Consider the following 27,608-nt stretch of genomic DNA (forward strand, 5'->3'; position numbering starts at 1 on the left):
GAATCATCTCTGTTATTATCAGTGCAGAGCTCATGAAGTGTGCGTCATTCCATCAGAGCGGGGAGACAACCCAGATGACCACGGGGGAGGACAACCGAAGCAGGTGGATTCACACCTAAAGGGGCAGGATTAACACAGTCCTGGTACATTAAAAGCAGCTAAAACCCAAATGCAGATGAGATGTGTTTCCATGCTTGTATGTCAGCGTGCAGGTGTGTGTGTGTGTGTGTGTGTGTGTGTGTGTGTGTGTGTGTGTCCAGAAAAACCCAACAGCGATGTCAACAAGCCACATGAGCTAATACATATAGCATGGAACTGCGTGTTTACATAAAGTGAGTAAGGCAGTAGAACAGCAGCCCACAGAGGGCTCACCCCCATGCCATCTGTGCCATGGAGTCCTCTTGACCTACAGTATCTCCATGCTACCTTCTGCAGTTTACCTAATCCCTTTCATTAAAAAAAGTCATTAAACATTTTAAGTTGCTGAAATACCTTCTAATATCCGTGCTGTTTTGTTTTTCACTTTCACTAGACTATGTTGCCTAAATGCACGACCTCCAACTGGAATTAAGCATACAGGATCATTGCTGTTTGCTGTCATTTAAGGGATCTTTGGCTCATGTTTTTGCAGTAGGCCCCTTGAAGATGGCACGGCGGTCTTCCAAAGTAGAGGATCTTTAACTGGTGCTTCTGTAGTATGTCCTTAAACAGCAGAGCATTCCTGTCATTTAGAGGACCTTGACCAGCGTTTTTGCAGTCGATACCTAAAAACGTGTTCCTGGCTTATAGAGGATGTGAGACTAGCATTTTTTTTCAAACAGCAAAGTACTCCTGTCAAATAGATGATCTTTGACTATATATAATACCTCACGTCTAGTAAACACCTCTTACTGTATGCAGTTGGCTAAAATAAATGCCAGTAATCCCTCATTTATCACAGTTAATTGGTGACAGACCCGACAGTGATAAGTTAACTTCCGTGAAGTAGGATTCCTTATTTCTAAATCAAATATTTTCATAGTTAGAGCATAGAAAACCTGTTTCCGACCTTTAAAATATGTTTTTTTTTAACATTGTAAGATTTGTGACATTGAAAATAAAAAGTTACTATAATAACCTTAGTATTGTTAACCTTACAAAATGTTTCATGATCACTTAGAAATGAATCACACATACCCATCCACTTGTGTCAGTTCCCTACATTGTTTATTTTTTATTCATTTCTATACGACCAACGTCCAAGAAGCTTGGCATAATTCACACGGTCTTCTCATTGATTCAAACCCATTTCAACTTTAAAGCACACAAGCTCCTTTTCATGTCTTCTCACGAGTGTTTTTGTTCACATTGTAAATGTGCATTGTATGCTTTCTTTCTCGCACCTTCCTCCTCTGCCCTTCTTCTCTCCCAAATTAAATTAAATTAAATTAAATTAAGGCTACATGCATGAGTGGGCACACTGCAACACACACATACATACAGTGCATACAGCACATGCATACACTCACACTGGCAGAAAAGCTCAGAGACAACACCGCAACGTTGTTTCCCTCGTGTTCCGGATTTCAAACGCCTTTGTTGTAGAACTGCATGGTACATTCAAGGAGTTCTTTTTCGAGCTACAACGCTGCTACTGTATCTCACCATATGTGTCACAGATCCTCACAGACAAGAAGACGAGTGTTCTGTGCCAAAGCTGCCTGTCTGTGCTTCACTTGTACTTTTGTACTTGCTTCACTTGAAATGACAAAGGATGGACATAGTCGATTTGTCCATGCAATGTTTGTTGATTAATCGCTTATTGACGGTGATTGAGACACAATGAAGTGCAATACTTGGCTGCGACGAGCACAGGTGCTGTCTTTCGCAACTGGTTTGCTGCTAATGTTGCCCATTTATTAATTAAATTGTCAAATCTAATTTAACTCTTAAATGATTCTAGTGAAATTGTGTCTTAATTATTTATTTTATGCCCAGCATATTTATTTCATGATTGATATATATATTTCATGACCTTTTTCAATTATTTAATGACATTTATGCTTATTTAATGGATTTTTAAATTATTTAATGGCCATTTATTTCATGAAATTAAATATCTGGACATGAAATTAAGTTAAATATATATATATATTTTTAATCAGTCATGAATATATTGGTAATTACAAAAAATAATAATAATCAGTAATAAATATTAGTTTAAATAGAATGAAAACTATATTTCACCATTGAATTAATGAATGGCTAATTTCATATTTTTTTCATGATATTTTTAAATTAATTCTTGTTTTAATTGTCTATTTAATTAGCTTTGGATCAAATGTTTACACACAAACAACCCACCATACTAAACTGTGCTCTCAATCAATGAATTTATTTAAAAATGTGGTCAAATGTTTATCCCGTTCTTCCAAGGAAATGTTTCATATTTAATACTGATTAGTGAGTAGTGATCCAGTGACTATGGAAATGCGTCTCAGTATCCTTAAAGTGCTGCCTTTGTACTTAGTACTTCGTGCTACTGCCTTTATGTGCTAGGGGTGTCACGTGACGAAAAAAACTCAATAAATAAATTCATTTCACACAATGAATGAAAATGAATGGATCATTTTGTCGACCTCCATATATTGCCATGTGGATGCGTATCTGTTTTCCTCGTTTCTCACCTCCAAACTGGCAGGAAGAAGGTTCAAATAAAAAGTTTGTTTGTCCAGTCATTTTTTTTCATTGTACTTTTGTTCAAATTAATGTTAAAAATCTTGTCTCGTCTCATTCTGGTGGATCCAATCTCATGCATCGTCTCGTCTCGTGAGGCGGGTCTCATGACACCCCCATGCGCTACTGCCGATTAGTATTTTCTCGTTTTTTTCTTTGGAAGGCAAATGATTGTGTGCCCCACAAGTTCTGCCTAGCAACAACGAGAATCCGACAGCAGCAGAGTCAGAGGTTGATGTCCTCCTTCTTTTCTATATGTACATTAAACAGCCACCAAATATGAGGGGTGAATTACACGAGCGCATCATTGTCGATTTGTCCAACAATTATTCATTGTCCTCCTTAACATCAGGCTGCTTATTCATTTCAAACACTCACTCCCACCCTGAGACTGCTTAATTGTCCCTCTTACTGCAACTTAAACATGTTCCATCAGCCCGCCTTAAATGTAATCCTAGCTGAGTGTGGAAATAAACTCATTAAGACTCACAAAGCGGCATTTTAAACGAGGAACACTGCACATGATGTGTGGGAGGGAGGTTGCCATTTGCTTTGCGCCGTCTTGAAGCCCCAAGTTGAAAAGATGACACATAGCTGAGTTATTGTACGTTTGCGTTGCTCTTATGATGAGGTTTGTAAATCAGGGCTGTAATCATGTTAAAACCCATATTTACAAAGTCATAAAAAGGTTTTCTATATGCTGTAACAACAAAAATATTCCATTAATTAATATTAAATCGTACTTCACGGAAATTCACTTGCGGCGGTGGGGTGTGGAACCAATTAACCGCGATAAATGAGAGATTTCATTAAGTTATCTTTTGTTTTTTGGAGGAATTATTGTGCTTTAAAACTGCACCTCATCACTACTAATGACATGCTGTATCACACCTGAGGAATGCAGTAAAGCACGATACAAAACGATGGGTCTGTCTTCTGACTTAAAAGCCTTACATTAACAAAAGTGAACGCTAAAAATGTTGATTCTCACACCATTTTCACCTTCGTCATTTGGAAAATAAAACAAACTTGCAGTATCACTCGGACACGGTGAACAGCCGGCGGCAACACAACGATTTGGCATGATGACTATTTTGATTAAAAATATACCAAGCGAAGTCTACGAGCTACCTTGACAAGCGTTTGTTTACACTGCCTTCGCTGAGAGGGCCGACTGCGCCGACGTGACTTGAGAAGGCCCTTTTCTGCGACTGGAGTTCATCAGCCATGAACAATAAATGTAATTTTTGCGAATTTACAGCTCCCTTTCATAAATTGAACAGCGTAGAATATAATTACAAACAATGTAGAACATATTTAAGCAAAGTTCATAAATGTCAGTGACCCTTTAAAAGTAAAGTTAAAATCTTGCCTTATCTCGTTCCCGTAGACCAAATCTCGTGCATCGTCTCATCTGGTGAACTGGGTGTCTCGCGACTAATGCTGTTGCATCTTTCCGTTTAACTTCGCTGTTTGCATCCTCCGTAGCGCCGTTGTTTGAGTCTTCTTCTGTGACTTCCGCAGCGGAAGTTCTGCCCAACCTTCTGCCACTCTGGCAAGGAGCACCTCTTGGATGGCATGTAAAAATGGTGACTCAACTCACTGGGGCGGAACGCTGAAAGACATTTATAGCAGCTGTAATTTCATAGTAATAGAAAAAATCGATACACAGCAAGAGTGTATCGATAATCCATCATAATGTGAAACATTGCGATTGTTTGATATATTGATTTTGCATCACACCCCTATTACCTGGTGTGTTTACTCTGCTAGTACGGTTCGTTTGGTCAAGTGTGAATGCAATCACCTGAACCCTGGTCACCAAAAATAAAAATAAAAAGATTGCTTAGCATGAGCACTAGTATTTTTGGCATAGGACCAAAAGCTGCACAGTAATGAATATATGCATAAAGTAGGGACTTGTTGGACAGCTTTCATGACATATTGTGTGACATAACTCGAATATTGTAAACCAAAATGTTGTCTGCTGGTTGAATCCATATCTTGCATTTATATTCTACTATTTATACCAGTTTAGATGTTAATGCAAAGCTCCTAGAATATACATTTAAATAGCAGCGTTGACACAGAGGAAGAGAGCACAGCAGAGAGACAGCAGTTCCAAGCTGCTGCTGTTTCACTGGCGTGATTTGATTTTAATGTCCGGACCTACCAGATACAAGAAGTTTGTGTTGCCAAGTTTGTGTTGCCAAAGGAAGGTCGGTGGAGACTTTTTTAAAAAATGTATTTATTTATTTATTTATTTATTTATTTGACAAAAGTAAACATATCCAACAAATATGGCATCAATTTCAAGTACATTTCCAGATAGAAATACTGCCATAATAGGTTGCAGCTGAACAGAAAGTGAAAGTCAAATAAGAAAATTGAAGTATACGTAATTAACAAAATAAATGGCAAACAAGAAAAGAAATGGCAAATTAAATAATAAACTAGGGGTGTTCGACAAGAATCAGATCGTTTTGTATGTGATGGGTCCACGACTAGTTTTGTTTGAGGATGACAATAAAGAAAGCTATATTGTGAAATATGCCCTGCTGTCTGTTTGAAGCCACACGTACACAAAATACCACAGACTGGAAGTTCAACTCCCTCAGTTCTCAGGTTTTAGTCAGATGCTATACTACAGCGTGCACGTCTGAAGGCGCACACAGAGGTCCATCGGATGCTCAGGTCGTTTGTGTGTATGGTCAGACACTTGAAAAATTTGGGGGAACATTTCTACCAATGCATTTTCTGTTCCGTATTTGTCCATTTCGGCATGATGTTTAGGGTTCGTACTTGTCAGATTGGGTACAGTTCAAAGAAACAGCTGGTACGTTCGGCTCGGTGTGAATGTGATCATCTGAATCTTGGGGTGCACCAAGTGGACCGAGACCTCTTCAGTAATGGGTCTCGACCCGCTTGCAAGTGAACTCTGGTGCAGTTCAGATCATGTTAGCTCATATGTCGCTAAATGCAGCAAAAATGGTCAAATTAAACGACACGAACCAAAAATATAGACCAGTGGTAAAAGCATGCAGAAATGGCAAATAGAAAAAAAGAAAATGCTTTGGAATTGCGGTCTCTGCACTGCTCTCTCCCTCTGTGTGTGTAAGACAACAGAGCGCTAGGCTAAAAGTACATTTTAGAAGCTTTTGGTGAAATCTAAGCTGTAAATATAGCAAAATATAAAAACAAGTGTTCAACCCAGCACATAGCGTTTTGGTTTGGAAGATTTGAGTTACGTCATGTAATGTGGTTTGTACTTTATGCATATGTTCTTTACGGTGCAGCCTTTGGTCCAACGACAAATTTATCAGTGTGAACACTAAGCGCATCCTAGTGGTAATTTTGGTCTGCATCAGATTTCCGAACCACAAGTGTGAACGCAGCCTTAATGCGATGACTGCGATGGGACTTACAGGAGCTCAGTGCGTGCAAGCTTCCGTGTACCTATTCTAAAAACAAGAGCGGGATTCTGTAGCCATAAGCGATGTGATCAATCATCCACAATCCTATTTGCGCACTGTGGCGGAAAAACTGTGGACTTTCCAGGTGAATTGTTTCCGAGTGGCCAACTAGGGGAAAATTGCAAATTAAATTGTAATTTTTTTCTGAACATGATTTGCATTTCTGTTTGGCTAATGTTCCAAGGGTTAAACAGATGCCAGGAATCATTAGCATTTCTCCAGGCAGCATCCTTCCAAGTTTCAACCTGAAAAGCTCTTTGGTGCAAGCATACAAATGGACACGCGTGTGATACTTATGCAGTCACAGCGGCAGACATTCACATCCTCACTGCACTGCACTGTCGCCTTACTCGCAGAAAATTGCCTTCTCCTCCTGCCTCTTTTCAATCAGCATCAGTGTAGAGGGAGAACACCGCAAAGACTGCTAAGCTCCACCGGAGATGTCTCCTGCAGACGCCAGACATCAAGCATCCGTCACCATTGTGCTCGTCACTACTGTCAGCCAATTCCATTATTCTACTGATGATGTCACTAGCACTCGCAACATTTCACTTCAGAATTGTTTTCACTTTTTGCCCTTGTCATGCTAATAAGAGTGCGTTCACACTCTGGTGCATTTGCTCTACTAGTACGGTTTGCTTGGTCAAGTGTCAGCTCCATCATCCAAACCCTGCTGTGCACCGACAAGGGGGCTGAGATGGCTCTTGGTCCACTTGCAAGTAAATGCTGGTGCCGTTTAGTCCACTTGAGCTCAAAAACACTATTGGGTAACAGTGTTAAAATGACAGCAAAAAGGATGCAAAAATGACATATACAGTCATGGAGAAAATGATTAGACCACCCTTGTTTCTTCAGTTTCTTGTTCATTTTAATGCCTGATACAACTAAAGGTACCTTTGAATGGACAAATATAACAATGACAACAAAAATAGCTCAGAAGAGTTCAGTTTTTTGGCAGTACAATGCTATAGCTATTCATGTACAATTTGAAGTGATTTTTGTGATATCAAGAAAACCATCAAAGTTGCTAAATATCAGCTCTTAAATTAAACTCTTATGAGCTATATTCCATCCATCCATTTTCTATACCGCTGCTCCTCTTTAGGGTCGCAGGGGCATGCTGAAGCCTATCCCAGCTGACTTCGGGCGACAGGCGGGGTACACCTTGGACTGGCCGCCAGCCAATCGCAGGGCACATGAGCTATATTTGTTATCATAATTACATTTGTCCAAACACATGTGCCTTTAGTTGTACCACGCATTAAAATGGATCAATAAACTTAAGAAACAAGGGTGGTCTAATAATTTTTCCCATAACTGTATGTACATTGGACCCCGCCTCTTGCCCAAAGTCAGCTGGGATAGGCTCCAGCATACCCGTGACCCTAGTGAGGATAAGCGCCATAGAAAATAGATGGATGGACGGATGGATGTGCATTGGAAGTGCTGTCTCTTTGCTCTGGTCGCTTCCCAAGCACTCTTTAAATGCTTTTGGTCCAAAGACAAAAATACACTCCTGATCAAAATTTTAAGACGAGTTGGAAAAATTGCAAGACTTTACATTTTGCACTGTTGCACGAGTGAAATAGGCTGTTTATTAGCTGATCAAACATTTAAGATCACAGCCTTGAAAAGCAAAAATGAGGATTCAGTGTCATTTTATGTCAGGTATTCACACTGTCTTGATCTCTTGGTGGCAAAGGCAAAAAAGCTTTCTCTCTTTGAACGTGCGGTCGGATTGTTGAGCTGTATAAGCAAGGCCTCTCACAGCGCGCCATTGCTGCTGAGGTTGAACGCAGTAAGACAGTTATTTGAAACTTCTTCAAACATCTTGAGGGTGATGGAACAAAAATGTCAAGTGGTAGATCCATAAAAAATGTCACTGGCCTTGAGCCGGAGGATCATTAGCCATCAGACGGCATCTATGAGAGAAGTTTTTCAAGAAGAAAAAACGTTTTCAAAGGCCTTGTCTTCTTCAACGTCACTAAATCGCCCATTTGGAGTTTGTACGAGAGCATGGCATATGTTAGCAGTTGGAGGACGACGCTGCCCAAGAGGTTAGCTAGGGCAAGACACTACACTGCACGAAAGGGTCGCTGTGGACTGCTATAGTGCTAGCCACAGGTGATCAGCTTTTGTGATGGGTGTTGAAAGGCATTTGTCGGCATATGCTGATCACACGATTTTTAACAAAAATTGACCGAAACAGATTGGTGGCCAATCTATCGCCGCATCCCAACCAAATTGTGTCCAAAGTGTCACCGTTGCTGTCTAATGCTGCCTTAACCCTCTTGGGCATGGAATGAGAGATGCACAGGTTGAATGGAATCCTCTTCCACTCCTCCATGATGACATCACTGGTGGAGATGGTGGATGTTTGACACCTTACGCTAATCGACTTCAAGATGCTCTCCAGGTGTTCAATTAAGATCAGGTCTGGTGCAGACATACTCGGCCACTCCATCACCTTCACTTTCCTCAGCAAGGCACTTGTCATGTTGGTGTTTGGGCTCCTTATCGTGTTGGAAAACTGCCATGTGGCCCAGTTTCCCAAGGGAGGGGATCATGCTCTGTTGGAATTCTTTTTTTTCAATGAATTGTAGCTTCCCACTTGCCAGCGACACTCACGCAGCCCAGACTATGACGCTACCACTACTATGCTTGACTGTAGGCAAGTTTTGCCAGCAAGTCAGACATTAATGTTTCTGTGTTCAGTCATTTTTAGTGGATAGTAAAAAATATATTGCTACACAAGCTGTACACTGACTAATTACTTTCATTTCTAGTTGCAGAGATGTTTTTGTGAAAGTTGCACTAAATACGTTCTATTTACCAAAGCTCACATCAAGTAGTCACTTCTCTCTGTGCTCTCCCTCACCTTCCTATCAACGCCACAGCTTGTCCTCATTTGTTTGCTCAGTGCATTAATTAGCCATAGGATCACACATTGTGTAATTATGTAAAAAGCGCTTTGATATGTAATTAAAACTGTATCTGTATGCTGTGTAATACCCATTAAAAGTACAAACATTGGGGCCTCAAAGCCCATGACCGACCACTCCTCTCTCTTCCATGCCACCATCCTCCATCGCTATTTACAAACAGCACCAGTAGGTGCTTCACACACTAAACACCAACCCCCTTTTCTCACTTTAATGTTTCTTTTGGACCGCTCTAAGCAATTTCCCGACACACGGGAAAGCCTCTAACCGATCAATTTCTGCATTTATTGTGCATGAGTTTGTCGAAAGATGCCCGGCTCTTTCCCAAACGGACACAAAAGAGCTGAGTTTTCAAACAGCTTGTTAGAGAGGTTTGGTAATAAGTCCAGAGCTTGTGAGGACACTCTGAGGAAGCATCTTTATTGGAAACACTGCGGAAGGGGAGGAAAAGAAAAAAGCCTAAAAAAGCTGCCGTTGCAAATTCACCGCTTAATAATTAGATGTGCCTGAAAAGTATGCTGCCGGGAGTCGTCTGTTTCATACAATAGCAGCATTTTTATTGCAAATGTGTGTGCATTGAAAGCAATTTCAGTTATTCCTAAATTCATTTATGTAATATTATTTAATGAGTACCACAATGCCTTGGTGGTGAAATGTTGCACGCTGCTGCCGGGTTTGATCCCAGTCCTGGGTCCTAACACCCAGCCATGAGAGATGTCCAGTGGCGGTCCCAAACCCAGACAAATGGGAGGGTTGCGCCAGGAAGGACACACAACGTAAAAACTAAGCCAAATCATCCATACGACTGACTCGCTGTGGCAACCCCTGATGGGAAAGGCCGAAAGACAAAGAAAAAAAAATACAGTCGTCCCGTGTTTATTGCTGTTAATTGGTTCCAGACCCGACCGCTATAAGTGAATTTCTTCACAGTAGGATTTCATATTAATAAATGTAATATTTTTGTAGTTAGAGCATAGAAAACCTATTTATGACTTTCTAAATACGGCTTTACCATTATTAGAACCCTGTAGACATGAAATAACACCCCTATAGTCACCTTTACACTTCTGTTATTCTTTGTTTGCACCACATTGCTCAACGGTGATGCACAGGCTACAGGATCACTGCAGGGACACAAGAGCCGGCCACCGCTTCAAACATAGCATTCTACCGGGCCAACTAGTTAGCCTTGAATTTATTTATTATAAACTTAAGAACAGGTGTGGACGAGTGGGGACGAAGGACAGAGTAAGAAGCCAAAAACCTACCACTTCTACATGGAATGGGAGGAGAACTCCTTTTCACTATGTCATGTCGGACATGCCATGGCTGACACCATGCAGTGTGATGGTAATTGAATGTAATGTCACGTCTCATCAATGCAACATTGCTCTGCTTCTTCCTATTCCTTTTTGGACATGTCGAATTCTACAAGTTTAAAAATGATGTTTATTGTAACTTTGTTAAGCATGTTGGAAGTAAACTGAACCACTACCATATCATAAAATGGACAGCGTGATGGCGCCTAAACATAGACACAACCTTGTTTCATGTACCACTAACTGCTCGGCCGTGTACAGACAAGGAGAGCTCTTTGTGTTCTTTTAACCCTTGTTTTCAGCCCTTTAAGAGCACGACCTTCCTCGCAGAACACACAATTGCTTTTAACATCAATAAATGTGTGCTCCATGTTGTCGCTACCTATTCCCTCGATGGAAGCAGCAGCTCAGACGGCCGGCTTTTACATGATTTGGCATCATTGGTGAGGCACATGGATGCTCTGTGATGTTTGTCGTCAGTTTGTGGCTACCAGTGTCTGAATTTAGTAAGATTTGGTGCATAAAGTCATTCTCTTTGGCACAAACGAACTTTCTTCAAACTGGAGATGTTTGCTGCAGTGTACAAATAAAAAAGAAAGGATACATGAAATGTGCACCAATTGTAATCGATTTAAGTCGGATTTGTTGTTTTTGGGATTTAAAAAAAAAACAACCTCAACAGCAAAATGTTCTTGTTGTTTTAGGGCTTTTAGGGTTTTAGGGCTCATAATAATAATTTTGGCTCGCAACAAAAAAAGCAGCAAAACTGGGTAAAATAGATTAAAAAAGCACAATGTATAAAGAAAAAGCTGAAATGTTGATGCTGATCACTAATAATAACACAAAGCTTTGTATACAGTATACAACTTTTTTTGCCTTTGTACAAAATTGGAAAAATGTATAAAAATATCAAAGTGTCCCCCCACATTCTTTCAGTTTGGACACCCCTGGTTTTTGACTATAGTAAAGTCTTTTTAGTGCAGCTGGGATAAGCTGGGAAAGGGATAGTTTGGATTTTTTGACATGGAGTTGTGTGACATCACATTAACAGTGGCGTGCATCAACTGTGACTTTCCCCACCACCAAGGTTGTCCCATGAGCCCAGTTCTGGTTGGATTTCGGTGATGAGAAATGTAGTTCCAGTTAGTTGCTGGGGCCACTTAAGTAAAGAGTTTGGGTTCTCAAAACAGCATGCGTTCGAAAGAGTAATAGATTTGCATCACAAAATACTGTTGATGTACTACACTGCTGATGGGGATGTCATACAACTTCATGTCAAAAAATCCGAAATATAAGTATAAGCAGGATCAGAACCAGTTGTGCGTACAATCTGTGGGACATAAATGAGGGACATAAGCACACTATTTTGCTGTTGCTGGAAGTTTTTGTCACGGTATTAAATGATGTCGCTTGTCTTCTTTTCAGCCCCTTTGACCGACAAGCCTCCAAAGATCCTGTTCCCTTCAGAAAACAAGATCAGCAACATGGAGCTTCAACTAGGTAAGAGCATTCATGGATTTGTTCCGGTATATATCAGACTTCAATCCTCTCCTAGAACTGAGATAAAACGGTGGGCACGTCCTCCGTTTTAACTGGAGAAAGCAAAAGCAACAGAAATGACCATCTATGCAAATGGTGGTGGTTGCTAATACCCCAGGGCTGTTTTGTCAACAATGGCGAGCCCATATGGTGCCCAACGGTTCCATACGCCGGTTGGCCACTTGGAAACGCATCCTCTGCCAGACGCCATTGTTTGTCTTCTCTGACGTGGGGGGGTCAAAACGGGCCGACCACGCGTGCTCATGCATGAGCACAGGCACACCATACTGCATGCTTCATTCTGGGCACGAGCCGGTGTGCACATGGCCTCTTTCTTGTGAATGGTGTCTTGTCACGGTGAGGAAGATCACACAAGATGGAGAGGTCTGGAAAGACGATGACAGATAGATGGAGGAAGGAGACGGAGGGAGGCGGGGGTGATTGCCTTCTAGACAAATACAGTGATTCACCGCCAGGTAAGCTTTTTGTCTCCCACCTCATGCCCATGCAGACCAGGTAGCCAGCTCCACAGTTGGCTGATCATGAGTGAAAAATTGCTGCCGTTGATAAGCTGACAGCCTCTCAGCCTCTCAGCCATACATGAACAGGTTGCACAATTGGCGCGGCCTTCTGCTGTTTGGATTGTTGGCCTTCCGTCTTGATTGTGCTGAGGAAGTGTGTTGCTGTAGTAACTGTTCACGCAAAGCTTCCTGCAGTGTGTGCATGCATGCTGTATACTGTATATTAGAGGTGTAACGGTACGCCATTATCACGGTTTTCTTACAGGGTTTTTGAGGTTTGATGTCCCCTTGGCACTATCGCCAGCCACAGGCTGGGCTGCATGGTGTTTGTTTACAGAGTAGACGCTTCACTATATCGCAAGGCAGTTACACTTCGTGTTCCTCACTTGATGTGTTCCGTGTGGGAGCTAGGTACGCCTCTGTACCACCCAGATTACGGATAAATGTCACCGGCTTTATATATTTACATGTGTTAAAGTACAGATGGTCTGCCGTCAGTCAATGCCCTGGCAGTGGTGTGATTCGCACGCTAATACTAACCTGTCCTTGTCTGCATCTGTAGAGAGGGTGCCATCACTTCAACGGTCATGACGCACAGACTACATTGATTTGCAGCTACAGCCATGTGAAAATATAGTGCAAACACACTGGATAAACAGGGGAAAGCGTGTTGAATATTTTCTTTGGGTATGTTGTGTATAAAACACGATCTGATGTCAATTTAATTGCCATTTTGTGACATGCAAACGTGTGTCATACAAAACGATGGGGCTTACGTTTCAGCTGCTATGATTTCCTCAGTTTAATAATAATAATACATTCTATTTAGAAGTGCTTTTCTAAAAACTCAAAGGTTACAATAAGGCAAGCAATGAAATCAAAACAATGTACAATAAAGCCAAAGAACACAGGAAATATACAGTTAAAATGAGAATAACTGAGCATTAAGTCAAATGGGAGCATTAAACATTATAAGCAAATTTGAAGAGATGGGTTTTAGCATGAGTCTTAAAGGTGGACGGGTCACTGCAGTTACGGGCGGGTGCAGGGAGGGAGTTCCAGAGGGAGGGTGCAGTGAAACTAAAGGCTCTGTAGCCCTAGGTACGGTGCTTAGTCATTGAGGGTGGGGACAGGGGGTTGGCGTCAGAGGAGCCAAGCGGATGGTTTGGGGTGTGAAGGTGGAGGAGGTCAGTGAGGTAAGGGGGTGCCAGATTGTGTAATGCCGTGTCGGACAGGAAACCAGTGGAGGTTTTGGAGGACAGAGGTGATGTGGTCACAAGGGCAAGTTTGAGCGAGTAAACAGGCAGCAGGGTTCTGAATATAAGTAGCATACTCCAACAAAATGTGTACGCGTCGCAGACGTAGCAAGCGTAGTCTGCACACAATCGAAGTAAAATTGAATCGCGGAGGACTATACGCTAAATACCCGAGCTGACGTCTGCACTGACACCCAATGTGAACTTCAGAGGCTTTGTGTGTCATTTCTCCGTTTTTTCCGTCATAATTCAGACAAGTAAAGTGACCCTGATTCCAAATCAGAAGTATGGTGTAATGTCCAGCATACGTATTAACTTCAGCATTGGACTTATCAATTTTTTCACTTTGGGGAACTGTTTATTCATATCTTGCTCCAAGCAGAAGGTGAAGTGTGTTACTGCAGTGCAAACTAAGAATGTTTTAATGAACAGTGTTGAGTCTCGCACGGAGTTTGAATCAGGGTCCATTCACGAGCGCTGTGTTAAGATATGTTGCCATTTTGAAGCATGTTTATGACAATTCAAGGTAAGTTTAAAGTATTTATAGTCGGGTACTTATTTTTAATATTTTAATATTTAATACAATAATATAGTAATTTACTGTCCCCTTAAAATAACTCAACACACAACCATTTATGTCTAAACGGCTGGCAACAAAAGTGAGTACCCCCTGTTGTTAAACTGTACTAATTGGGCCCAATTAGCCATTTTTTCTCCCCGGTGTCACGTGACTCATTAGGTCTTAGGTGTAAATGGGGAGCAGGTGTGCTAAATTTGATGTTATCGCTTTCACACTCTCATAGTGATTACTGGAAGTTCAAGAATGCACTTCATGGCAAAGAACTCTCTGAGGATGTGAAAAAAAAATGCTTTACATAAAAATGTTGTAGGCTATAGGAACCAACACCGTGAAACTAAGCTGCAGCATAGCGGCAAAGACCATGCAGCACTTTAACAGGACAGCTTCCACTCAGAAGGCCTCGCCCTGGTCCACCGAAGTTGAGCGCACATGCTTGTCATCACACCCAGAGGTTGTGTTTGTAAAATACACCTATGAGTTATTTTGAGGGGACAGCAAATGTACAGTTATCCAAGCTGTACACTGACTACTTTACATTGTATCAATGTGTCTTTAATTTTGTCTACTCATTTTTGTGACATAATGTACAAAGCAGTTTGACTGGGTTCTTTTATGACTGCAGTTGTGCATTTGGGTTCCATCTGTTTGTGCTTTTTGACAAATAAAAGCACAAAGTTAAAGTGTATGTGCCAATATGTATATTAACTAGCTAGTTAGCTGTCATATGCTTGTCAATTGTGACCAAAGGGTAGATTATGCTATGTGATGTTTAATGTTTTACATCAAATTAGTAGTTTATTTTACTTGTGTGACAATTTTAAAAAAGTTGTCAGTCGCTAATGTCAACGTTATACTGTAAATCTTGACTTGGGATGCAGAACAATAGCTAATCAAGTTTAATCGACCTTGAAAAGACAGCAACAGGGTCCAAAAGGGTTATATAACAGCCGCTTATCATTCTGTTCTCACCACCTTTAGCTTGCCACGTTTGTATACTATGTCATGCATTATGTCAAGTCCCCCATTTTGTCTGCACACAGGTCGCCTCTCCCGAGCACTATTTATTTTTTGTTTATTTATTCTCAACCATCCCTTTAATATTTGTCGAGTCACGTCCCAGGGCGGCTTTACGGAGGCACTGTGGCAGATTTATGGTGGCCAGAATCCACACGGGTAGAGGCCGGCGTTGTGGATTTTTTAAAAGTCAGACATGGAAGGCAGATGAAGCGGGAAGGAGTAGGGTGCAGTGGATTGGCAGTAAAATGTGAGAAAGATGAATATGCAACCCTTGCCAAGAGTCACAGGAAGACACTTCATCTTAGAGCCATCGCAAGGCGCAATCACGGCTGGCTTTATATGGCATTTATCAATGTAATCGCCCGTAAATAAAACGCATAGAAGACTTGACAGAAGACGTATTGTGAGGATGGGGTGGACAAGAGGATACTAAATAGAAATCAACTGGATTGGTCAAATATGGTGAAAGATACTTGGAGCCATTGCAAGGCGCAATCACAGCTAGCTTTATAAGGCATTTATCAACGTAATCGCTTGTGAATAAAACATACTGTAGCAGACCAACAAACGCATTGCAATGATTGAGTGGGAAAAAGGATACTAAATGGAAGTAAAAATCGACTGGATTAGTCAAATAGGGAGAGGTTTTATCTATAGAGAAAAACTCTATAGAGTTTACTGTTTGGTAGGAGATTTTAGACTATCCATGGGTACCTTACCAACAATACGAGGGAGAATGACAAAGGCAAAACTCATACAGTCAGAGCTAAATGTTACGGAGAAATAATGTATTCTATTAAAGTCATTCAAATGTCAACAAACGTGGAATGATTCATTCTACATGGCTTTTTCTTTGGCTTTTTGTGATACTCCACCTCAACAGTACGTGTTCAAAGAACAAGAACTTCTTTTTTCTTTGAAAAACCTGTCCTGTCCAGCCAGTGGGGCAAATAGTATTGTTGATGTGGATGCCCTTACATGCTAAAAAGATTTGCTCTGTCAGGGTAAGTGTAAGGTACTCTTCTTGTCACGATCTGCATCGCCACCTGCGCGACAGCTCATTTGCGTTCCGTTTTTTAGCCTTAGTTCTTGTTTGATGCCTTTATTTTGTCGCACTTCCTGTTTTGCCAAGGTCTGTGTTTTTCTGCTTTGCTCTTCTTGTTTCAATCGCATCTGCTGCCAATTTGAGTTACGCTTGCATTTAGTTCTGTCTCGCACTCCTTGTGGGGATTCCTGCCGCTGCATAGCAGCTTTAATAATTAAAAAGACTTTTTCATGCATTTTGGGTTCTCATCTCTCGCGTTCACGGGGTCGTGACACAACACCACAACTTTCTTTGATGTTTTATTATGATGTGTATTTGGAGCGGCCGGACCGGAACAGGAAGGTATACAGAAGAAGAGAAAAGGACAGAGGAGGAGTGTTGGAACAAGCGTGGGGGACATGACAGACAAAGAGACAACAACGACAACAACAGCACTACATCAGCAAATGTCTATGACAACCATAGTTTCCACAATAGTAATAACAAAATAGTATCAACAGTATATAATAACAGTAATAATACTGTATTGATACGTGTAATGGTATCAACAGTGTATAATAACAGTAATAACACTGTATTGATACGTGTAATGGTATCAACAGTGTATAATAACAGTAATAACACTGTATTGATACGTGTAATGGTATCAACAGTGTATAATAACAGTAATAACACTGTATTGATACGTGTAATGGTATCAACAGTGTATAATAACAGTAATAACACTGTATTGATACGTGTAATGGTATCAACAGTGTATAATAACAGTAATAACACTGTATTGATACGTGTAATGGTATCAACAGTGTATAATAACAGTAATAACACTGTATTGATACGTGTAATGGTATCAACAGTGTATAATAACAGTAATAACACTGTATTGATACGTGTAATAGTATCAACAGTGTATAATAACAGTAATAACACTGTATTGATACGTGTAATAGTATCAACAGTGTATAATAACAGTAATAACACTGTATTGATACGTGTAATAGTATCAACAGTGTATAATAACAGTAATAACACTGTATTGAGACATGTAATAACAGTAACAATAAGAACATTAACAATAACTGCTAGTAATCTTCTTGCCAACATCACCATTATTGTAATGAAAATAGCAACATGACAATACAGTAGATCTAGTATACTGTACAGTATATACTGTATGTATGCATGTCTATATGTATGCATGTATCTGTATGTGCAAGTGTGTAAATGTGTATGTGTCACTGACAATTTGTGAATTTGCCAATTTGCCACCACCCAAAAAGCCCCGCCCATACAGCCAGGCAGAACCAGGACAGGCCCCCCAAGACCCAGCCCACAGACACCCAACCCCACAAGCTCCAGCATACCCGCAAACCTAGTGAGGATAAGTGGCATAGAAGATGGATGGATGCATTTTTTAACTTATAATAGGCCGTATTCAAAAATCAAACAGCAATCATGTTTTAATTAATTAATTTTTGAAAAAACACGATAGAGTGAGGGTGTGATTTTTGAACCGCAATGTAGCGAGGGACGACTGTATTTTTATTTCCATGGTTTCCTATTGGAGAAATTGATTTGAATCGCCCGTTGGCATAGTGTAGAATGGCTTTAATTCAATCTCAGTGGTTCCATTCGAATACAAGGACCCAGAAAATGTCGGTAGCCTGTTTGTTTTATAATCCTAATCTTATCTGTAGGAGACAAAATCAGAGTGTGTGAGTGAAAGCGTGTGTGGGAATACAATGAATTCCATGGTAACGGGCAAAATGTACACATCACACATGTTGTCAGTTGCCATGCAGTTTTTTCTATTCCCAGACTGTCCCCACATGGGGTATGGATGCATGGTGCTGTATGCATCCACTTCCAGTTCTTCGCAATGTGCACATGTGAGTGTGTATGAGTGTATGTGTGTGTGTGTTGTGAGAGGCAACACGCACCCAACACACACATGTGCATCATGTTATACAGTATATAACAGGAATCCTTCACTTAAAAACACACAGAGTGGCTTCCTGAATGCTTCCCGATAGGTGTTTTGTGAGGGTGGGAAATGACATCTGTAGCACCTCCTATGGGTTGTGGTCAAAATGCTTTGGAAGACTTGCTAGCATACATGTAATAACGATATGCTCAACGTTTTCTAAACAGTAGACAAATGGTCAATGACTTATGGACAATTAGTTGCTAAGTCCCTCCCTTGCCCGGCAAAGAGGCTTTGCTCGTCAGTCCCCGAATGGTGCGTACTAAATTTAGTGGCGATTCGGCTAAACACCCTGAAGTTACATTGGGTTGTGTTTGTAGAGCGCAGTGAGCTGTGTGAAAAATTTCAAGTGGGCTCATGGGGTTAAATAACAGAGCCGCTACGTGATGCATTTCTCAGAAAAATAATAGCACAGGCAACACAGTAGGGGTGCAAGTTTTGACAAATGATGTGTGCAGTGGTTCAGGAGTACAAGAGGAAAAAAATGTATGTGCTGGTATTGGGCATGGGGTGTGTAGGTCACACACAGTCCTTGCAAACTGTGATAATTGTAACTGATTGAAGATTTCATTGTCCCCCAAAGCAAACAGATGGATGCACTCGAGTGGAAAAGGAATTACACTCCATTATTTCACAGTGCGACAGTACAAGAATTTGACTTCGCACAGCACACTCTCACTCAGCTCACAGTCAATGTTAGCCATCTGCAAAAGGCTACAGCAGCTCAAAAAGATGCTGATTTCCCTCGTGTTTCTCCCATCTATCTTTATTATCTCCATCTTAGTCACAGGCGCAATCTGCAAGCGTCTTGTCTGAACGCCAGGGCCTGAAACGCACGTTTTTTGTTTTTTTTTTTCATTTCAATCAAGCTGCAATTAGCAGATTTGCTTGTGTAGCCAAAATAGATCCACGGCAAATCTCAGGATTTGCTGCAAGTGTGGAAAGGTTAATGTTTATGTCAACCTTGGCACTCATTCTCACACTCCATGCAATGTGTTTACTGTTTTCCATGTCCAAGTTTTTTTTTTGTTGTTTTTTTTTCCTGAAGTGATTTCCAAGCGGCAGTAATATCCTTTAATAGACATTTTTAAATTGCCATTCAGCTTGTTTGGATTCTCGCTTTATGGCTCGTTTTTGGGCGCTTCTGTTAGATCAGGAAAAACAGTCCAAAAAAAAAAATGTACTGTATGCTTTACTCATACACTCAGGACATAACCTTAGGTACAGCTATACCACATAATGAGATCAAATATGCAGCCTTTGCAAAGATAACAATGCTCAAGCTCATTACATGTAACAACTTCATTTTTTAACTTTAATTATGGGAGTGCTTGAGAAAAATGAAACGAAAACATAGCTCTCTTTGACCGCAAGGTCATTTATTAACAAGTATATTGTACAACACAGTAGCAACAGAACCAATGTTGTAATAGCGGTAAGGAACCGCTCAGCCAGCATTAATACTACTGATGAGTTCATTGTAAACAACAGTACGGTAAGTGTCACACACATTCTAACTACGAAAATATTCCATTTATTAATATTGAGTCCTACTTCACAGAAATTTAGTTATGGCGGCCGGGTCTAGAACAATTAACTGTGTTAGACGAGGGATGACTGTAATTACTTTTTTTTGTAATGACATTTTAAAGCACATGCAGAGGTAGATAGAGCTGCTGGATGCTGACCACTCATGATGCTTCAAATGCAGCTACGACCATCTAGTGGAGGTGAGTAAAAAAATTACATTAGGAGGTTGCCTACAGCCATAGCTGTTCATGTCAATGTTTTTTTTGTTTACCTAATTAGAGGCACAGCAGTTATGCACTTTCGTAAAATTTTGTCGGTGTTTTTTTTTTTTTTTCATGTCAGCTATAAAAACTGATTCAAGAGATTCAAGATTCAAGAGAGTTTTATTGTCATGTGCATGGTAAAACAGCAGTTATACCATGCAATGAAAATCTTATTCTGTTCATTCTCCCAAGAAAAGAAAGAAAACAAATGAAAGAATAAGAACATAAGAAACATAAACACATAAACATATATACCAATAAATTAAGCAACAACAACAGAAGAGACATTAATACAAGTAAATAATACAAATAAATAAATAAAGTGCTATGAGTGTGTGCGTGTGTTGCGTGCGGCGTGTGCGAGTGCTTCGTTGAGGAGCCTGATGGCCTGTGGGTAAAAACTGTTTGCCAGCCTTGTGGTCCTGGACTTCAAACTCCTGTAGCGTCTGCCTGACGGTAGGAGTGTGAATAATGAGTGTTGTGGATGTGTGCTGTCCTTGATGAGGTTGTGTGTTCTGCGTAGGACTCTAGATTTATAAATGTCTTGCAGTGAGGGGAGGGCTGCCCCAACAATGTTCTGTGAGGTCTTGATCACCCGCTGGAGTGCCTTCCTATCACGTGTTGTACAGTTACCGTACCAAACAGTGATGGAGGCGGTAAGGACACTTTCCATAGTGCATCTGTAGAAGCAACTCAGGATTGTGGTGGGCATGCCAAATTTCCTCAGTCTTCTCAGGAAGTACAGTCTCCTTTGGGACTTCTTCAGAATTTGTTGGGTGTTGTGAGACCAGGTGAGGTCCTCGCTGATGTGTGTGCCAAGGAACTTGAAGGTTTTCACCCTCTCCACCTCAGTCTCATCAATAAACAGGGGTCTATGCGGCTCCTTTTCCCTTGTTCTTGGGTCGATGATCATCTCTTTAGTCTTATCTGTATTGAGAAGGAGATTGTTATCACGACACCAAGCTATGAGGTCCGCCACCTCTCTTCTGTATGATGTTTCAACACCATCAGTGATCAGTCCGATGACTGTAGTGTCATCCGCAAATTTAATGATGCTGGTGTTGTTCTGGGAGGACACGCAATCGTAGGTGAAGAGCGTGTAGAGGAATGGACTCAGCACACACCCCTGTGGGGTCCCAGTGCTCACAATTCTTGAGCTGGATGTGCGATTGTGGACTCTGACTGACTGGGGCCTGCCTGTGAGAAAGTTAAACACCCAGTTACAGAGGGAGGGAGACAGGCCAAGTGTGAGGAGCTTATTTGTGAGTTTGTGGGGGCAGACTGTATTAAAAGCAGAGCTATAGTCTATAAATAGCATTCTGACGTATGTGTCCTGGCCCTGTAGGTGAGAAAGGGCTGTGTGGATGGCAGTGTTGACTGCATCATCCGTGGACCGGTTCTGGCGATATGCAAACTGTAGAGGGTCCACAGTTGCCGCCGGGATGCTCTTTTTGATGTGTGATTTGATGTGATAAATGTGAACATAAAATACATTTTGCTGTGAAAGTTCAATAATAAAGTTGCTTTAATCAAATTAACAGTCTGAGACCACCAACATCCACGGGACGGTAACAGTAAAGGTTGCTTTAAGGGTTGCTACTGAATCATATTGTGAAGCAACTCATTCTTACCACAATGCACTGAATATCAATATCAATATGTCCCGCTCAAAGAAAAACATCAGGCTGTCAGAAAAGAAAGGACCACGATTTGCGACGTCTGGCGAAGAAACAGTCTTCAATTGAGATCACACTGAGGAAAACAATTTCTCGAAAACACAAAGTGCAAAATAACAAAGAAGGAAAAGCTTAGGCGAACAAATAAACTCCCCATGGAAGGTGGTAGAAAAAACGCACAGTAAAGAGGACATAAACTTGCTACTAGGAACAGCAAGTTGAGATGCAACAGTGCGCATGCGATGCTGAGGAAACAACCAGGAATCAAGGTTACAACAGGAAAGGTAAACTACTGAAGCGGCAACACCATACTGCCGCCTCTGTGCTTTCATAGCACCACAAATTACTGATTAGGAGCAATTGTGCTCCTCTGTTGCGCCTAATGAAGTAAAGGGGTGGAACTAAACACAACACAGGCACAGTAGGTAACAAAAAAAAAAAGCACAAAACCAGACAAGTGAAAAATAGGAATAAACTATAGTCAAACTTGTCATGCATAGCATGACACAGTCAAATTCTTACTAAGTTTTTTTTCCCTCCATGGCATGACTTAGACACCCCTGGTTTAGCCCAAATGTTGAAGCACATTGTGATTGATGAATACCATGCTTTTAATCAGACCGCCCAAGTTTCATGAAAATGTGGTGTGAGGGTGTGTGTGGTGAGGAGCAGCTAACATTAGCCTCTGGAGCTTTTTGCTGTCACATTGAAACCTGTTTACGTTTCTTTTGAAAGTAAAATCTAGTTGTCTTAAAAGACTTTTCCGAGCAGGCGTCATCAGCTCATGCTCAATGACTATCCATCCATCTATTTTCATACCGCTTCTCCTCTTTTGCTCAATGACTAGGTGGAACAAATTCTAGTCAGACTAGATAGGACAGCTCTAGCCTGAGAAACTGGTGCAAGATCCAATGTATAAGAGTCTTGTGTGGTTGTATATTATTGTACAGTAACCGTAAGAGGGGTTTTTTTTCAAGTAACATGTAGGAAGGAAATTATAATAGTTGATTTAGAGTCTACTTTGGGGGTCATTAACAGGCCTGCCTTCTCATAAAGATAGACTACCTCTATCCTTAGACTACCTCTACTACTCCTGTGCAAAGGTTTGAGGGATTTTGCAATGTTGAAGGTAAACATGTCGAGCATTTACAAGATTAAACTGTTTAAGAATGCAGTTGTAATAAAAAGTGTAAATATAATCAAATGAAAAGCATGTAAAGGGTCTACCTACTTTTGGCCCACCGTGCATAATGCTGTTTCCAATCAACGCCCTGTTAAATCAGAGTTCAATCATAATAGAGCATGTATGGTATGTACTTTTCTCTCAGAGCTCAACCTCACAACATCTTCCACTGACCTCTGCAGAGTACATGATTAAAGGATCAGATGCATTCCTGAAGTTGCCGTTTAAGTTGCTCAATGTCCTCCTCCTCCCACCCTGTACCAGCTACCCTCTCCCCTTCTCTCCTCTCCTCGTCGATGGTGTGACATTGTTGTGTCTTCAACACAGCTGTGACATGTCACCTTCCCCTGGCGTGGAGGTGAAATTGAAATTGACATTGCACCAAAGAATTACAGGGGGTCAACCTGCAGTCACTTCTCTGAATTGCCTCATGACACGTTACTCTCTTTCTATGTGGACCTAAACACTCACACACATACAATCTATTCATCTACCTCTCTATCCCAACACATTCTCCTCCTTAGAAGATAATACTTTGGGGGTTTTTTTCCCACATAAAAACAAAATTGTATCTATCTGGTAGTTAAGTCTGTCAATTAACATTATTAGTGTTCAAGTGTAAACATAAGTTAATGATTGTTACAATGTAAAAAAATATATATATATAAAAAATAAAAGAAAGGGCAAAATAATAATAATAATAAGCAGCATTGCATCATCTAATATCGTAAATAGAAATAATCGGTTCCAGTATCGAACCTCTGTTAACTGCACAGGGAATGAAGTAAAGTTCACATTATTACATTATTGTTTCTGGCATCTTCTGCGTTGCTGCGGTTGACTTCTTCAGTGTTTGGTCTTTTGTGTCAACACTAATGTAGTTTTCCCCTACAGTCGTGCAGACTACGGCATCTAAAAGAGTACAAAAACAATGTCAGCTTCCTTGTGAAAAATGAGCAATATCTTTTAATTGGATGCAAATGTATGTAAAACTGCTGTTTTGTAATCATCAAAGAGGTGATCTGCTGATTTTTTAAAAAGAGAGAGAGTGGAGTGGAAAATAGCACACAACACGTGTGCGTTGTGCTTCTTTTGCTTTGGTGTTGACTTAACCCCTTAAAATTCTGGGATTTTGTTGGCTTAAACGTTGAGCAAAAGTCATATCCAAAGTAAACGTAAAGCTGTCTTTGAATTATTTAGAGTAGTGGCACATGGCTTTGGGCTCTCTGGAAAGATAACCTTCTGAAATTTTCTTCCCAACTGTCAAAGTCTGTCTAAGTACTGCTGACGATGAGGAATAGGAGTTTGAATACACTGAAACATTTTCAAAATAGGCAGTTATGATCAATAATATGTGGGAAATATGTGCATGTGACAAAAGTGATGAAAGTGTGCCCACAGTGGTCAGTGTGTCTTTATGGGTGCAAGGCTTGCTATTTACATTTACTGGACCCTTGCCAATGGAACAAGACCTTTTTTATCTGTTGTTGGAATACTGTACTGTAAGGCTTTGAAGTTATATTCACTTTTCTTTTTGTGACTGGGCTAGCATAAGTGTTACCGAACCTGCAGCTAATATTGTACCGTGGAATGGTGTATATCAGCAAACTAAGCATTCCCGTGACAAACTGTATGCAAGGGTGCGTTCGCATGCGTCATTTTTGGTACAGTTAAAACGGACTAGAGTCAGTTTGCTCTGCTAGTACGCCTCGCTTGGTGAAGTTTAAACGGAGTCCAGGACCAAAAAGACAACCGGGGGCCGACACCGCCTGAGAGATGGTTCTCTGTCCGTGTGAAGGTCGACCTGGATATGATGTCTCCACACACGAGCGTAACCAGGTGATGCATAACAAGACCCGAAAGAAAGCCCTGTGAAAATCATCCAAAAAATAAGAGTTAAATGTAAGCCCAGAAGCTTAAATATAGTAGTTTAACTTACCTGGCTCTTTTCAGCGGAAGGGTTGTGTTGCTCATTACAGTTTGTTCTCTTTGCAGCACATCTCTGGGAACCTTTTTGATGTCTTTACTCATTTATATCCTCGTCATTACATCTCAACTGGTAAAATGTCAGCTGCTAAAACAGAAGTCATACGATCATACAGTATATGTGACCTGGAAGACATCATGTCGGACTAGCGGAGAGGCTGAAACAAACCAAAAAAAACTACTGCATATATATTAGGGATGCATTAGGATACATTGCATTAATATATCCTATATTAGGGATATATATTTTTTCAAACCAATGCCGATAATTTTCTGCTTCTCAAGACTGATACCGACACGATAACCGATAACTTAATAAAGATTTGATTTAGATTTAACTGTAATTTGTGCACACCTGGAAGTAAGAAACTCAAAGGTGGATCAGACAAAGTGTACCTGTTCTGTTTCTGGAGATGGGCGTTTATTTTTTTCAAACAAACAAAACTGTATAGTTTGAAGCCCTTATCCAGCCACTGCGCTGTCAGATGTAGCAAGCTAACAGGGCTAACATCACTCATCCATGAGTACATCCATTAATAGTGATCAGTAGTGAAGCTTATGTCTTTATTTCCATCTATCAATATATGCTGGAGTGTGGCAATAATGTTGTATTTTGCTGACAAACATCCGAAAAATAGCGGCGGCTTGAAAGTACAAAACATGCTGTGAGTGGTTTACTATAGCCTAAAAAAGCCGGTATCTTGGTAGTGATACCGTATAGTGGTAGTGATAAGGTTGAGCAGCATGAGTACAATGATGACAATAAAGGTGTAAACTAAACACACGTCTTGATTGAACAAAACAACATTTAGCATTTGAACAGAAAAATCAACATTCTCTTACTCCACGAGCGTGGCGACGAACAAGATTGCCGTGCATGTTTGTGGTGCCGCCCTATGTGTCGTATTTACGTGAGACATTTCTTACATACTGCAAAGTCCTTAACCAGCTTTCTCCCATCCATGTGATAAAAGCCAAAGTGAATCCACACTTTTGATTTCAACATTTTTCAGTTTAACTTCACTGCTCGGGTCTGTCATGGCACAGCATTCTACTGTGACTTGCACGCCATTTTCTGCCACTCTCGCAAGGAGCTCCGCCTGGATGACAAGTAAAATGGCGACTCGACTTCCTAAAGAGACACGGGGAAAGAAGTTTATAGTGGCTATATTTGAATACTGATGGAAAATTGATACATGGCGCGAGTGTACCTATCGATAATCCATCGTAGGGTTAAATATTGCGATAGTACGATAGATTGATATTTCGTCACACTCCTACTAGCAGACTGCAAGTGTGAATACACCCCAACTCGCCAGGGCATGCAAATAGGGGGCAGCGTAAAAACCGTCAAGAAAATTGGAGACGGCGATCGGAGCAGCAAGAGTTAAAATTCACGATACAATATAGATGGGGTTGTATCAGTACTGGATTAGGGTGCAAAATACTTGGTAGCTTCAAAGGTCATGCTGCAGATGTTCATTTTTTTTAGTGTCATCATTCAAGTTGCTTGCAGTCCCACAGCGACTCGCTGCTCGCTGACCCGTGGTGCCCGGCACGGTAACTAGTGTGTCAGCAAAACAAAGCGAAATGTTTAAGCGTGTGAGTGTTCGTCATTATTCACCGAGTCTGCGGCCGAGAGCGGAGAGACTGGGGCGTAATAAATGAAGCGACTCTGCGCAGGGGCTGACAGGAGAAAAAAAAAAGAGATGGTGGATGCATAGAAACATTGCAAGACAGACACGATGCACATTCGTGCTCACTTGACGTTAGCATCCATTAGCTAGAGGGGGCCACTGGTTAGGAGATGCAGGAAAATGGCCTTCATTCATTCACAAAAGCCTGTTTGTTCCCCCCGAGGCAGCCGGCCGCCTGTCGCTGGACTGTCAGCCGCTGTCTTTTAGTGACTCCAGTTTTACAGCCTCGCGTTTCTAATAGACCTTATCAGGAGCCGTTGAGCCAATTCAGCGTGTTGGAACGGATAGCAGACGTTGTCACCAGGAAAAGAGCCGTCTGACTGGCTGCTCACTCCGCTGTCCAATTAATGTCGTTTTTTTGGCCCCCCTGCAAAAGATGGGGCGTAGAAAAGGAAGCACAAAGCAAAAAGTTTAGTGACAACTTTTTTGCCAGGCAGTGTCAAAATATCAGCAGCGTAGGGCTTCAACTTATTGCTTACTCCAGTTTTATTCCTGGTAAATTCTAGTAATGTATTGTAATTTATTGCATTAGACCAGTGGTCGGCAACCCGTGGCTCCGAAGCCACATGCGGCTATTCAGCCCCCATGCAGCCCATGAAAACGTCCCTAAAAAGTAAAATTTTGGAAGAAAATAGAGAATGGACATATTCCTTTGCCTTCACTGCTAATGACGCTGGCTTACCCGTGTGCTTAATATGTGGCGAGACATTAGCAAACAACAAATGTAACGTTGAAAGACACTTTCAAAACGAGCAGTTAAGTTTTTCCTGAAAAGTTTGTGGCTGCAGAGGACTTTCTTTTAATGGTGAAGGTTGCTGACCCCTGCATTAGACTGCTTTTTTTATGTGTTTTGGTTCACATAGTTGGAAGTTGAAATAAATA

The 27,608-nt window shown here is 41.0% G+C and overlaps 1 protein-coding gene across 4 annotated transcripts in view; it reads left to right on the top strand.

Moving 5' to 3' along the window:
* The window catches only part of il1rapl1a (interleukin 1 receptor accessory protein-like 1a), a 259,738-nt gene that overhangs the window by 165,733 nt on the left and 66,397 nt on the right, over window positions 1–27,608 (top strand). For all 4 annotated transcript variants that reach the window (XM_054787014.1, XM_054787013.1, XM_054787017.1 and 1 more), the window contains exon 7: window positions 11,875–11,949. In XM_054787014.1, coding sequence (XP_054642989.1) covers window positions 11,875–11,949 — 75 coding nt within the window. The remainder of the gene's footprint in view (window positions 1–11,874; window positions 11,950–27,608) is intronic.

Source organism: Dunckerocampus dactyliophorus, chromosome 9 (assembly GCF_027744805.1).
Source record: "Dunckerocampus dactyliophorus isolate RoL2022-P2 chromosome 9, RoL_Ddac_1.1, whole genome shotgun sequence".
Lineage (NCBI taxonomy): Eukaryota > Metazoa > Chordata > Actinopteri > Syngnathiformes > Syngnathidae > Dunckerocampus > Dunckerocampus dactyliophorus.